This window comes from Callithrix jacchus, chromosome 14 (genome assembly GCF_049354715.1).
Source record: "Callithrix jacchus isolate 240 chromosome 14, calJac240_pri, whole genome shotgun sequence".
NCBI classification, from domain to species: domain Eukaryota; kingdom Metazoa; phylum Chordata; class Mammalia; order Primates; family Cebidae; genus Callithrix; species Callithrix jacchus.
In genome coordinates, this window is record NC_133515.1 from 98,542,330 (window position 1) to 98,556,659 (window position 14,330).

General features: G+C 41.3%; 1 protein-coding gene across 10 annotated transcripts in view; it reads left to right on the plus strand.

The window, feature by feature from the left end:
* Positions 1 to 14,102, plus strand: part of CYRIA (CYFIP related Rac1 interactor A) — a 117,063-nt gene extending 102,961 nt beyond the window's left edge. For 7 of the 10 annotated variants that reach the window (XM_078349930.1, XM_078349929.1, XM_078349927.1 and 4 more), the window contains 8 exons: positions 624 to 729; positions 2,357 to 2,493; positions 2,960 to 3,037; positions 3,216 to 3,332; positions 3,424 to 3,503; positions 4,913 to 5,039; positions 9,191 to 9,261; positions 11,283 to 14,102. In XM_078349930.1, the coding sequence (XP_078206056.1) occupies positions 624 to 729; positions 2,357 to 2,493; positions 2,960 to 3,037; positions 3,216 to 3,332; positions 3,424 to 3,503; positions 4,913 to 5,039; positions 9,191 to 9,261; positions 11,283 to 11,346 (780 nt within the window). In that variant the 3' untranslated portion in view covers positions 11,347 to 14,102. Of the gene's footprint in view, positions 1 to 623; positions 730 to 2,356; positions 2,494 to 2,959; positions 3,038 to 3,215; positions 3,333 to 3,423; positions 3,504 to 4,912; positions 5,040 to 5,116; positions 5,858 to 9,190; positions 9,262 to 11,282 lie in introns of those variants that run through there. The other 3 variants (XM_078349931.1, XM_078349933.1, XM_078349932.1) reach the window with 2 other exon arrangements.
* Positions 14,103 to 14,330: the final 228 nt, after the last annotated feature.

The following is a 14,330-nucleotide window of genomic DNA, read 5'->3' on the forward strand; positions in this document are numbered from 1 at the left end:
CACACACACATACACACACACACACACACACACACACACACACACACACACACACAGTACTGCCACTGCCCCCATCCTTCTGAAAAGAACACCACCACCATCATAATCCTCAAGTTGCTGAAACTCAGACAAGGCAGAGTTTCTAAGAAAGTAACAGTCTACCAAGAGGTGGTTTTCTTCTTATGGGTCACCGTTTAATTTAGATAATTTAGATAACACGACAAACTGGCAGGAATGCAGTACCTATTAAAGAGAAAGGAAATGTCTACAGAATTTGCACTTTATAATGAGCACTAATTCCACTTTAGAAGAATCAAATGGTGATGGAAAGACTGAGTTTCTTCCAATTAGATGTGAATTTTTTGTATTCAAGATAACAGAAACAAGTAAGATGACACAAGATCTAATTGTAGAGCCATTTGCTCTATGTTCAAGTGTTAAAATTTTCATTCAAAATGAGCATCTTGGGGGACAGTCCAATGAACCAATATTGATGTAAGTATTATACATCAGCAAAGTACAGCAGGGATTGTATTTTTAACTAAAATTTCTCAGTCTTAGGGTATTTTGATGTGGGGCTTGCTGCTTCTTTTTAAACAGACAGCTCTACTGTGTTTTTATAGGCAATTCAAAATCCCAATGACATACAGCTTCAAGAAAAAGCTTGGAATGCAGTGTGTCCTCTTGTTGTAAGGCTAAAGAGATTTTACGAGTTTTCCATTAGACTAGGTGAGTATGTGTTTGTACTTTTCATGTCCCACATATGGAGTTCTGTTTTGGTGTTTGAGTAGGTAGTGGGAACAGCTTACCATATTGGAAAATGTCCCACATCCATCCACTGTGTCAAATGAGAGGCCATTTATGAACAACAGCTCTTGTCATTTTCACTTCTTTCAATCCACCACAAAGTTTCCTCCCCTGAAGTTATTGGTAACTTTAGTGTGTCTCTGCCAGTGAGTATATTCTTGATCCTGTTCTCTTCTGTGTCCAACTCTTAGTAGTTTTACTGTGAGCTGATCACACTTCTGAATAACAGAGAAGTTGAAAGATACAGGTTATCTGCTCATCCAACAAAGAACTTGCTTGTCTGAAGTCAAATGATAAATTTAATAGAGTAAAATGAGTACCACAGATTAAGAGGGAAACACAGAACTTGAAATATCTTGGGAAAGTAATGACCATGATGTTGAGAGGACTAGAAGTTAAGACCTAGGGAAGTATTTGAATGAACCAAACCAGTTTTCCAAGAAGAGAGGGTTTCTGAAGACTCTCCAGCAGAAGAGAGGAGCAGAGAGCATAGACTTATTTTTATGTTTCCTCAAAGGGTAGACCCAGTTAATGGAAATTCTGAGGAGCCAAAATTCATCTCAGCAAGAGGGGAAACAATTCCTCATTGAGAGCAGGCCAAGGTAGAACTGGCTGCCTTCTCAGAAGAGAGTGTATTCTTATGCATGAATATCTCAAAAAGGCCAGAGACATCCTTGTAGAGATGCTATAAAAGTTATATAAGAACTATATAGAGCAGATATGTGTAAACTTTTCTGTAAATGGTCAAATTGTAAATATTTTAGATTTATAGGCCATCCTGTCTTTTTAGCAACTACTCGCCTCTGCCTCTCTCATGCAACGGCAGCCCTAATTATTACATAACAGAATGAACATGTCTGTGTTTTAAGAAAACTTGGGTGTATTTACAAAACAAAAGTAGCGGACCAGATTTGGCCAATGGGCCATACCTTGCCATTCCCTGCTATAGAGGATTGGTTAAACGACTCCGTGCTATTAGAAATATATTGAAGAACAAGCTATAAGGGAATATTTAGAAACAGACAAGTGGGAGTAGCCAATCTGTTGTAAGAACAATAATGGAGGTAGATAGGGCAATGGGTTCCTAGAAAATTATTCCTGGGATTAGGTTTGTGTGTGGATGCAGAGAAAAGTCAAATAGGAGCAGAGGTCTTTCCCTGCAAAGCCAGTCATCTAACCTATGTGTTTAGGGTACTGTCTCATCTCATCCTGAATCAGGAATGACTGTCTCATGCACATGACCCCAAAACACATATTTGCAGTATTCTAATGGTGTCAGAAATTGGGATCCCTAAATATGTCCAGGTCCATCTGAGCTTAGAGACACATTTACAAAACACTGTGGTCATGGGGGTTTTCTACAGGGGAGGCAGCCTGCCCAGCCATGTGGGATTCCTTCTCTTTCTGGTCCACGCGCAGCATACCACACGTAGTTACTGGGAAAGACTCAAGCAGGTGGTGTCGGAGATTGTCAGCTGAGGCTGGGAACTGTGTTCTTTGAAGGATCTCTGTGGGCCACTTCCAATATATTTATCCCTTTGATTTTCAGAAAAAGCTCTTCAGAGTTTACTGGAATCTCTAACTTGTCCACCCTACACACCAACCCAACACCTGGAAAGGGAGCAGGCCCTGGCAAAGGAGTTTGCTGAAATTTTACATTTTACCCTTCGATTCGACGAGCTGAAGGTTAGGCCAAATGTGCTGTGAAAATTTAATGAGCTTGTATTGAGTACTTACTGTTTACAGCTGTTCTGTTAGTGCTGTGGGGTGGGTGGGTGGATAAATGAGTAGGATGTAACTTCTCCTAGAGAGACATATAATGTGGTGAGAACTTGCATTCCATGTGGCGAAAGTAATTTAAGATAATGATTTGTATATGGAAATTTTAAATCTGCCAAATGAAATCAGAGAAAACCTTTTCAAGTATCTGTTCCACATTGAAACCAAATATACTTTCCCTGAAATCTAGCCCACAGGGCATATTTCAAAATAATGAAGCTGTGGGTCCTCATTTTTAACCAGAGGTTGCTTTGACTCTTATGTAACAAAGAGAAGCCCTGGAATATTTATAAAACCTAGTGTCTGAGCTCCTGATGCACATCCCCCATCTGATACTCAGAGATGACCTTCGCTCCTCTCTTTTGAATTTCAGATGAGGAACCCAGCTATTCAGAATGACTTCAGCTACTACAGGAGAACAATCAGTCGCAACCGCATCAACAACATGCATGTGAGTCCCTGGGTCGCCTTGACCTTTGCACCCTTCTCTATGGCTCTTTTGATTTCTGCATCAGGCAGAACCCAGAGAGAAGACAAATGTCCTTGTCTGTAATGCAGTTCCAGAGGAGAGTATTTGGAGAGTTTGAGTTTCTCTTTATAAATGCATCTTCTCTTCTTGTTTTCATCAGCTAGACATTGAGAATGAAGTTAATAACGAGATGGCCAATCGAATGTCCCTCTTCTATGCAGAAGCCACACCAATGCTGAAAACCCTTAGCAACGCCACAATGCACTTTGTCTCGGAAGTAAGTGAAGCTGAGAAACGAGGTGCTTTTCTTCTTAACTGCACAGAAGAGCTGCAAGCAGCGCTAACGCACATTTATGTCTCCCATTTAGAACAAAACCCTGCCAATAGAGAACACCACAGACTGCCTCAGCACCATGACAAGTGTCTGTAAAGTCATGCTGGAAACTCCGTAAGTTAAATCAGAGGTGTATTCTTGGTTGAGACTCCACCCAGCCAATGTCTGTTACAATGAAGATGTTAATGGCGTGTACCATTTGGGTCAATACTCTCAGGCTTTCATGAATATCATCTGCTTTAATCTCATTAGGAACTCTGGGTAGCAGCTGTCACTATCCCTATTTCATAGCTGAAAAAACTGAGACCCAAACTGGTTGACCGACTTCCCAAAGACTGCATAGCTTGTTAGGTAGTCTTTGATCAGATCAAAGACTCAGATCAAAGATGCTGTAGAAGATGTGTAGGAACCAAATGGAGGGTGTGTTAAATGATGGAGTATCATGATAAATACATTGTAGAGAAGATGTAAAACCAAGGGCTTACATGATAAGACTGTTTCAAGACTGAGAATGGAGGTCTCTCTCTCTCTCTCTCTGCAGTTTTTTTTTTTTTTTTTTTGATACCTAAACTAGTTACTACTTATTAGATTTAAAAATTATTGAGAATGTTGGGGATGAAGCAGCATGGTAATCTGTCCTCAAAATTCTGAGCTCCACTTATATCTGCAGCCCCTGCTGTGCACGTAGATAACCAGCCTGACTTCCTGAGCCTCGGTTTCCTCATTCAATGAAGTTCCCATAAGGCTGTCTACTTTGCAGTCTTTAGGAAGACCAAAGGCATCAAGAGTGCCTTATAAAATCTGATAGCTTGTTCAAATGTAAGATAGCATTAATTTCAAATATTTCACTTGTACCAGAGTTAAGATTTATTCCAAGGCAGAAATAGCAACCATTTTCATTGCGGAGCCAATTTATAATGAAATAGATGCTAAGAAAGCCTCTAGAATTGGCCTGAATTATCAGGGACCCTGTCAAGGTAAGTGGACAAAATTCAAACTCTACAAATACTCTTGGTATCAATGAATGATATGTATTTATGAATGATACATATTTTATTTAGGTATTTTTGCCAATCCAATATATCTGCAGCCTGTTTCTTAACAAAGAAAGTTACTCTGACTGGAGACACAATAGCTGCTCTGTAGAAATGAACCTGATTCTTTTTCTCTGTAATGATGCTATCACTCTCTATAATCTTGGACAGCCAGAAGGACCTGCTATAAAATATCCAAGATTGATGGGTGGGAGAGTGATGTACATGATGAGCTAGTCCGCTGAAGGGCAAATGAGAAAGGAATTTACTGCCCTTTAATTTACCTTATTTTAACACTGAATTGCTGGTTGAATAGATTCAAGGAGAATTATCATCATGGATTTCCTCAGGAGCATATTAACTGGTTGTTGCAGGTCTGGGATTGTTCTCAAGAGAGGATTAGAGGCATCTAAAGTAGCCAGTTTTGGGGCCGGAGAAATCACATGCTCTGACAAGGAAGTGACGCTGCTGCTGTTTCTTCTCTTGCAGGGAGTACAAAAGCAGGTTTACTAGTGAAGAGACCCTGATGTTCTGCATGAGGGTGATGGTGGGAGTCATCATCCTCTATGATCATGTCCACCCTGTGGGAGCTTTCTGCAAGACGTCCAAGATCGATGTAAGAACAGCTGTGAAATGTGCTTTCCAAATAAGGCCCATGAAGATTGCCAAACAGACTTTCTTTCTCTTCCTCAGGCTCCTCAAGACCACTCCACGGAGAGTGATCTTTCTAAGACACACAGCCCATCCTAGCAGCTGTCCTCACAGTAAGATGTCCAGGCTTTTTTTATGTGCTTAGGACAAAACATGCAACCTCAAAAGCATAGCAGCAATGCTGCAACATTGATTCCCTCAGCCTCTAATGGAGCTGAGCAGATGGACAATCACTTAGCTACATGCTGTCCCTTCATTTACCCAATATGCCATACAAATAGATGGTTTCTATTCTATACATTTCCTATTTTGAAGAGTTGGGAGATACTGCCTTATAAGACACCATGGTCAAATCCCAAATGACCCTTTCACTTCCTCTCCCACCGCTCCCTACCTGTTGCTCCACTCAAGCCCCATGCTGTTCCTCGTCATTTGGATATGTGTGAGTACTTTCTCCTGCCCAGAGATCCTTCCTCTTCCTCTCTGATGGGTGTATTTCTTTCAGACATGCTTCAAACATCAATTCATCTAAGAATACATTTTCTGCATGGGATGAGCCCTCCTGCTCCTCTGGTCCCCAGAGCACTCACCATTTTGTATTTTCTGACTCCTGCGCAGTTTCTTGACAAGGACAGAGCCCATAATCTCTATGCCTAATGTCTGCTCTACTGCCTTGCACATAGTGAGTGGCACTCAACAGATGCCCTGTAGGAGTTTTGATGGATGGATGGATGAATGAGTAAATGAATGAATGAATGAATAAAGATAATTGGAAACACAAGATTTCAGTGTGCTGGTGCTTTTCCTGTTGACTGTGGGATAAAGCACATCTCTTCTCCATCGAGCACTTGTCTGCAGCACCAACTCAATAGCGTATCCCATGTATTCGTTTAAAGCCTTTAATGTTCAGAATAGGACCTCTTGGTAGTAACGTACTCCAGTGTAGCTGAGTCTGGGTGGCACACTGTGTTCACTCATCTGCAGAGAACAGTGTCCTGACGCTTTGGCCTTATGCAATGTGTTCACTCATCTGCAGAGAACAGTGTCCTGACGCTTTGGCCTTATGCAATGTGTTCACTCATCTGCAGAGAACAGTGTCCTGACGCTTTGGCCTTATGCAAGAGAAAGTCTACATGCCCAGGAGGGCCATAAGTCTGAAGAATACTAGATAATGTATCAATAAAAAAATGTAACTTTGATTACTCATTTTGAGGCTCCGGGTTTGTAGCATAGTTAGGTATGTTTCTTCCTAGAATCTTTATTACTTTTAATGTAATTATTTCTTTTTACCAAGAAAATAAATATTTATGTTAAAAACTTTTTGCTCGGGCACAGTGGCTCATGCCGGTAATCCCAGCACTTTGGGAGGCCAAGGCAGGCAGATCATGAGGTTAGGAGTTCAAGACCAGCCTGGCCAAAATAGTGAAACCCATCCCTACTAAAAATACAAAAATTAGCCAGGTATGGTGGTGGGCACCTGTAGTCCCAGCTACTTGGGAGGCTGAAGCAGGAGAATTGCTTGAACCTGGGAGGCAGAGGTTGCAGTGAGCTGAGACCATGCCATTGCACTCCAGCCTGGGTGACAGAGTGAGACTCCATGTCAAAAAAAATTTCTTTTGGCATGTAAGAAATGAAGATATAGAAAATTAAATGTATCTTTAATAACCTCACTGTAGGCAGAGGACCACCGGTCATACAGCAGCATACATGTGTACCTTCTTTTTGTGTAGATGCTTGTGTGGACGTGTGTGTGGATGTCCTTAATAAATTAGGAGCCTGCTTTACAAGCTTTTTGAAACATATTTCTTTTACATAAAAGTATATTATGTCATTTTTATACCAATAAATATTTTTACTGTATCCTTTGTGAGGCTTTAACGTTTTCATACTATAGATTGAGTATAAATAACTCTATAAATATTATTTGACTATGGATTGAGTTCATTACCCAGAACTCATGAGACATTCTCATTACCATAGCCATTTGTCAACTTGTCACAAAGTCAACAGTTAAACATACACTGGGTAAAATTATTCCTTGTAGCCCTAATGTTTAAAAAGCTTGGCTTTCCATGTTATTTACTGAGTCTTTTGGTCGAGGCTGTAATCAGTATATCATGTTATGTCTTCTCACATAGGCTTGATGTTTCCTTTTGTCCATGGAGTTCTCACTACATAAGTCTTGTTCATATGGTTGTTTGCATGTGCCTCTAAGAAAGTGAAATATGGCCACCCCAAATGAAAGGTTCCCCTCTCCCCACAAACCTGTTCCTTCTCCTGGGTTCCTGTCTCAGGCATTTTATCGTCCTCCAACCAGTCTCTAAGGCAGAGCCTAGAATTGTCCCTGAGAACAAGGAATGGCTTCTTTACCCCATATTTTATCAGTAGCGACATCCTATGGAGTTGGCCTCAGATTAGTCCCCATCTCTCCCTGTTCCTCCATGCCCACTGCTGCTCCCACACTTCACACCCGCAGAGGCTCTCACTGGTTCTGCTTTCTCTGTTCTTGCTTCTTTCTGGTCCCTTTTTATATTAACCGCATTGCTGGATTATTTGACACCTGTCAAGGATGGTTTCTACACTTAAAGGCCCCCAACTCCTGAACATGCTGTTGAATTCACATTGCATCTGGCCCTAGCTGCATCCTGGGAAGCATCTTATTATTCACACCTACAGCTTTAATTGCCCTAAGTGGAACTCAGAATTCCCAAACAGCATTCCCTGCCCTTCTACCTCTTTCCACATCTGTGTTCTCACTGCTTCTTAGGCTTGGTTCATAAGAACACTTCCACACTAGGATAATGAACTATGGGAGAGGGACAGAATCCCTGCATCCCTGGGCCCGATGCCATCCTCGGCCTGGGGTGGCAGATACTTGGCATGCTTGTAGCTTCTCCCAATCCAGCACGCATGACAGACATCTGTAATTGGCCATGACATTCTTTCTTGATGCGCTTATAGTGAGGCCCACACTCTGGCGGCCTCCATCAGTCTATCAGGGTCTATCGGGCTTGTAAAACAAAACTTTTGATGTACAAGAAGCACAATGACAGAAAATGTTTCTTAGGGCCGTTATAAAAGGGGCCCTTCATATAACAAAATCCAATATATAACAGCATGTGAATAGCTGGGTTTAAAATGGGTGATTATGTTATTTGCAGAAAGATTCTTGGTTTGCCAAAAAACACTCCAAGATATGCATACTGTAACGTGAGCAATATAAATTCAGTTTCCATGCACTCCCCAAATTATGTGTCAACTGTATTATATGGATACAAAAAGCTAAGGCACTTACCTAGATTTGTGAAGACACTAAACAAACAAGCATGAAGGGAACTCAGACATTTAGCCTCCGTGAAGTTCACATACTGGACGGTGGCCCTTCATCAGTCCTCTCAAAGATGATGGAGACATAGACCTGCTCCTCCAGGAGCTCCTGGTCTAAGGAAGGAAAAATTGAGATTTAGGGAAGTCAAATAACTTGCCAAAAGTCACACAGTAAATGGACAAGGTAGGACCTACACCCAGGTGTGGGTGACCTCACGGTCATGGGCACTAAACTCCCCAGTGCCTCTACTAAATGGTAGAGTAGTCCTGGGAGCGCAGAAAGCTGTTGGTTACTTCTATCTAATGAAGGTAGAGAGGTCAGAATAGGATTCCAGGAGGTGCTGATCTTCAGCTGGGTCTAAAATAATTGTTAAGGATTTGCCAGTCAAATAGCTCAAGAACAGAAAACATGCAGGGCAGAAGAATGGCATAAAATTATTCGGTAAATCTCAGCTGAGCACTGAGTAGATGGAAGGCCGTGCATTTGGCTCCATAGTACAAGGCAAGAGGAACAAAGTCTCAAGTCTTTGTGCTTAAAGCCAGGAAAGTGAAATGTACAATTGCAATATAGTATGAAAACTGATAATGATTGCAATCATACAGAATATTCTAGAAGCCCAGAGAAACAACTTATCAGCCTGAGGGGGTAGGAAAGCCTGTTGGCCATTTCTGTGTTGGAGTTCTCTGGGAAGAAAGAATCTGACATTATGGATAGGTGTTATTATGGGTAGATATTAGCATGGATGGTATTACTAAGATATTAACAAACATTGTGCTTTCTCCCCCCAGATGAAAGGCTGCATAAAGGTGTTGAAGGAGCAGGCCCCAGACAGCGTGGAGGGGCTGCTGAATGCCCTCAGGTGAGCTTCAGCTCTTTGTTAGGCTCCCAGGGAACAGCCAACCCTTCAGGGCTATTGCAAATGTAAATACTGTTGTGGATAGCACCAAACTTAACCCTTGCATATTTTAACACATTGAAATATTCCTAACAATCTTTTGAGGTCAGCACCATTTTTATCATCCCCTTTCTAAAGATGGAAAAAATTGAGATTTAGGGAAGTCAAATAACTTGCCAAAAGTCACACAGTAAATGGACAAGGTAGGACCTACACCCAGGTATGGGTGACCTCACGGTCATGGACCTAATTCTCAGCCACATTACTTTGGGGCTTATAGGAACTCCTCAGAACAAGAGGCTTCCAGGCTCTCACTTTCCCCTTTACCAGTGGTTCCCAAACCCGGCCGCCCTTGAGGATTGTGTGGGTATCTTTTGAAAACACTGCATGTGACTCAGACTTAATGAATTGGAATCTCTGGGCTAGGGGCTCAGTTATCCATTTTGTTTCTTTGTCTGTTCTAAAGCTCCCCAGGTGGTTCACATGTGCAGCCACCAGAATTGAGAACTCACTGTCTAGATGCCTAAATATTTGGCCAGCTGTGGCATGTTTCAGCTCCTCACTGCTAACAAGTGATGCCTCGGCAGCTACTTTCTTCCCAGGGATGCATGTGCTTAATCCATTTCAGAGAGGGGATTATTTTTTAGCTCTGACACATCTGTAAGAATTGGTTGAATCACACTGCTGTGTAAATCATTCTGATACTAGATTGCAATCTAGAAGGTTTATGGTCCCTGTTGTCTTATTCATCTTTGATTCCCCTGAGTTCCACTCAGTGTTGTACATGCAGTAAGTGTTCAATAAGTCTCAGTGGGATGGATCAATAATGCTCTACGTATGTACAGCACTCAAGTTTTATACTCCACTTCTAATCACATTGTCTCATTTAATCATCACAAGTCAGAGAGGTAAGGCTGATCTGTTATCCCCACTTAATGAAGAAACTGAGACACACAAAATGAACAAAATAGACCTGAGATTGATGCTGTTTTACTGAGTTGCTAAGTCATCATCCTTCAGAAGAGATTTAGTATTAATATAAGAGCCTTTCAGAGTCTATGGGAAGACCAACGTTTTCTCCTGGTGTCCATTTCACCCCAGGATGACTCTATACACAGGAAGAAGGCTTTAACTTCAGGATGTGTTGAGCTTTCCAGCTTCATTCAAGCAAGCAAAACGCTGTCCCATCTGATTTGTTAGAATCTGTGCCTTCTGAAGGCAATGTAATGACCTGAAAGGAGCACAGGCTTTCCAGATAGCAAAATATAGGTTTGAATCAGAAATCATCACAAATCTCAAATCAGTAACCCTGTGATCTGGAATCGGTCATTTAACCTCTCTGAACCTCAGTTTTCTCATCTATAAAATGAAGGGAATAACCTCACCTTTACAGAATTATTGTAACACGAAACTTAACATGGAGCATCCAGGACCTGGCCAAAGTTTTATTACATGTTAATTCTCTTTTCCTTCCTTAGCATAAATGATTCGAGTCCTAGTTATTGGGAGGCTGCAGATTGCACCACTTTTGTGGGTTTGCTTACCTGCGTTTGTGCCCCCTTGTGGTGGCAGTGAGGTTAATTCAGCGTGGCCAGGAAAATGGAGAACCATAAACATTCAAGTTCTGGGCAATGCAGCTTTGCAAATCCCTATTCTGAAATTTGTGTCAGCAGGGGTGGGCTCACTCAGGATTCTGCACTCAATCCTGTGAAGTCTGCCTCCCTGGAAACTGAGACTGCTCATATCTCCTCTGTGTAATTATTTGATTATGTAAAAAAATCTACTTGGTTTAATAACCATAATACAAAATTCCTTTGGAAGGAAGAATCAAATATTAAATCTGTCTGAGAAGACTGTGAGCACTGAAGTGTGGGTCTTTGTCTAAAGAAATAAGCTCAAATATCAATTGTGTTTCCCAAGGTAAAGAAGGACTGAAGCTGACACAGAGCACTGTTTGCCGCTAACCTCTACCATTCCCCATCTAGGTTCACTACAAAGCACTTGAATGATGAATCGACTTCCAAACAGATTCGAGCAATGCTTCAGTAGAGCTCAGCTCAAAGAAGAGGATCTATGTGCTGACCTCAGAAGATGTATATGTTTACATAATTTAATACAGATTGATGTTAATACTTGTGTATTTACATAACCATTTCCTTCTTGTCACTGAAATATATGGACCTTAATTTGTATCCTGACTGACTCAACCCAGCAGAGCATAAATTGACTTGAGAGCCTTACCTTTGATGTCTGAAATGAAACCCCCTTCTCCAAAGGCAAATTTTGGAGACTTTGATCTTTGCCACTGGAGTCCTTTAACAACACCTGTAACAATCAAAAATTCCTAATTGTTTGTGGTAATATTTTAATTCTAGACGTGTTTTCTCTCTGGGAAGTATAGTTTATAGAAACACAAAATATTTGATTTCCTGTGTCGGCTCAGCTACAAGAAACACAACTGTTATCTTGACAGAGGAAGAAGGGAAGCCAAGAAAAATGCATGTGGAGAATTAAACCCAAGTGTTTTGAATTCAACACACCCCCTTTGTCCTCAGACTGCAATCTGCACGTGCAACTTTTCTGTTTGCACGTGTTTTATTAATCAGCATATTCCCTTTCTGTTTGGATTTATATCCTTCTAATGTTCTCTTTTGATTTCACAAGAAAATAAAAATGCCTGTGTTTTAATCAGTTAGTGGGAGAGCAACAGAAATAGATAGATGTGCTCTTTCCCCTAGACTGATGCAGGAGGTTGTCTGAGAAGTGGGGGACAGGTCCGCAGAGGTGCACTCAGGCAACAGGACAGCAATCTCTGCCTCAACCCTCTGCCTACAGTGATTATGGAAATGGAGCTTTGGCTTTGAAGTTATTTGTAAATTGACTAACCTTCCAGTTATCTGCAGAGTGCTGGGTGCACAGCCCCTCCTCATAGGAGCCCTGTTCTCTGAAGACCATTCATTCATATGAGAACAGAGGTCTAGGGTACTGCATTAGTTACCAGAAAACTAGGGGAAATATCCATGTTTTTTGTTTCTCTGGGTTTTAAAAAATGGCTCTTCCCCAAACCTGTTGCTAGCTTGTTGCAATGTAAAAGCCCTGGTGCGAGCACCTGAATTGAGACCTGGCCTTACTAAGGAGTCATAGTGTGATCTTGGGAAACGTGTTTAAGCTCTCAGAGTCTTAACTTCCTTTTCTCTAAAATGGGCAATTAAAACAATCTTCAAGAGCCCTGTAAGGTTAAAGCCAATAAAAATGACTGACTCCGCCCTTCTTCCTTAGTAAACATCCAGTAATCATCGCCCCACCTTGTCTTATTGAGGAACAATATTATGCAGCCTGCAGTAATTCTCTCTGTAGATCAGAGCTTAGTCAGAATGGAATCATGAAAGGCTTTGATTCTGACCTTCCAAGGAAAAATGAAACCCAGAGGATGTGGTTGTACAGGTTGGCTCCCATGTGGGCCTAGAACCCAGGAAGCTTCACTCTTAACTCCATGCTCTTTCTTTTATGCCATGTGGCTGTGAATACATACCATAGGATGGGATTCAACCCTTCTAAGTAAACCCTCAGTCTGGTCTATATTATTATTTGCCTGTTTCCACTAAAAGGAGTCACCCAGACGTTTAGTAAATGATAATCTGAGAAGTGGAGTCTGAGTACATCAGAGTTTGGCATTATTTGCGACATCCCAGGAATGAGCTGTATGATACCATTGCTTTCTGGACTTTGGTGGTCAGCTGATCTTTCTTTGGATCCTCCAAGAAAAGGGAAAAAATGCTGGTCTTATTTTGTTTTAGCAAGGGAGCTCAGTCAAGTGGAAGGAAAGATTCCTTGGTCTGTATATAAAATCAGTCCACAGAGAAGGAAAAGCCTCTTTTCCTTGGAGATTTTCAAGTTGAACAAGTATAGCTGCTTGGAGGAAGGTTCTCTCATCAGAATACAAATATGCTAGACGGCCTTCATGACTTTTTTGAACCTAAGGATTCTAAAACCCTAGAGGAAGCTGGAAGATATGATTACACCAGGTGAGGAAATTTAGGAGGTAGGTATTCATCTTAAGAGATAGTCTATTTGGTGTCACATGTTACGCTTGAGCAACAGTTTTCTAGAATTCACATGCAGAACTACATGATGTTAATCATCATTGGGTCAATTTCTCCCCCTCTATCAGGTGAGGATATTGAGGCTTAAAGAAAGGAAAAGACTTGGCAACTACCACAGGGCTCACGAGGGGCTTGAACCCATGTCATGTGTCTCCACCACAGCTGCCTCTCAGCTGGCTAAAGGAGAAAATGTTAGGGATTACCTGTCAAATTAGATTGATCTCAGAGTAAATAGATGAGCACATTTATAACTTTAAGTTAGACTTTCTGTCAAATGGGACCAAATGTAAGGAAGAGGCTGCTGGCCTGCCCCAATTTAGCCAGGCCACCTTGTTTTAAAGCCAAGATTCAGCAGTACATGTATTCTGAGAAGTCCAGGGTCTGAATTGTTGCCTCTGATTACTGGAAGGACAGGTTAACTGAATGTCTGTGATCACTAACAGGTGATGGGCGTTGTGCTCACTCCAGAGATCCTGTGGGAGACAAATTCTTTTAACAGGCTGTCCACCCAGCATCAGGAGTCATTGAACAATCATGGATTGTTGCATTTGGTTTTTTGTTTTTGTTTCTGTGCTGCATGCACATGCGTCCAAGACTTACGGGTGGTTTAGGGGAAAGTGATAGCAACAATGTCAATGTCATTGTTAACTATATTTCATATTTGAGGTCTCATCGTTTTCAAATAAACAGTGTTTTCCATGACTGAGATATTTATTTTGGGGAAAGCAATGAGGTAAAAATTATGTTTCTCAAATGCACTGCCACTTTGGCGTTATGACTGTTCTCAGAAACTCTTTGTGCACCACTAGGAATTAGTCTTAAAAAAGAAGAAACAACTGGAAATGGATGTCTTCAAATGTGCTGACCTTTGGGGTAGAATATTAACAACCAGAAAGAAAGGTTTGGATATTATCTTTTAACTATTAGTTA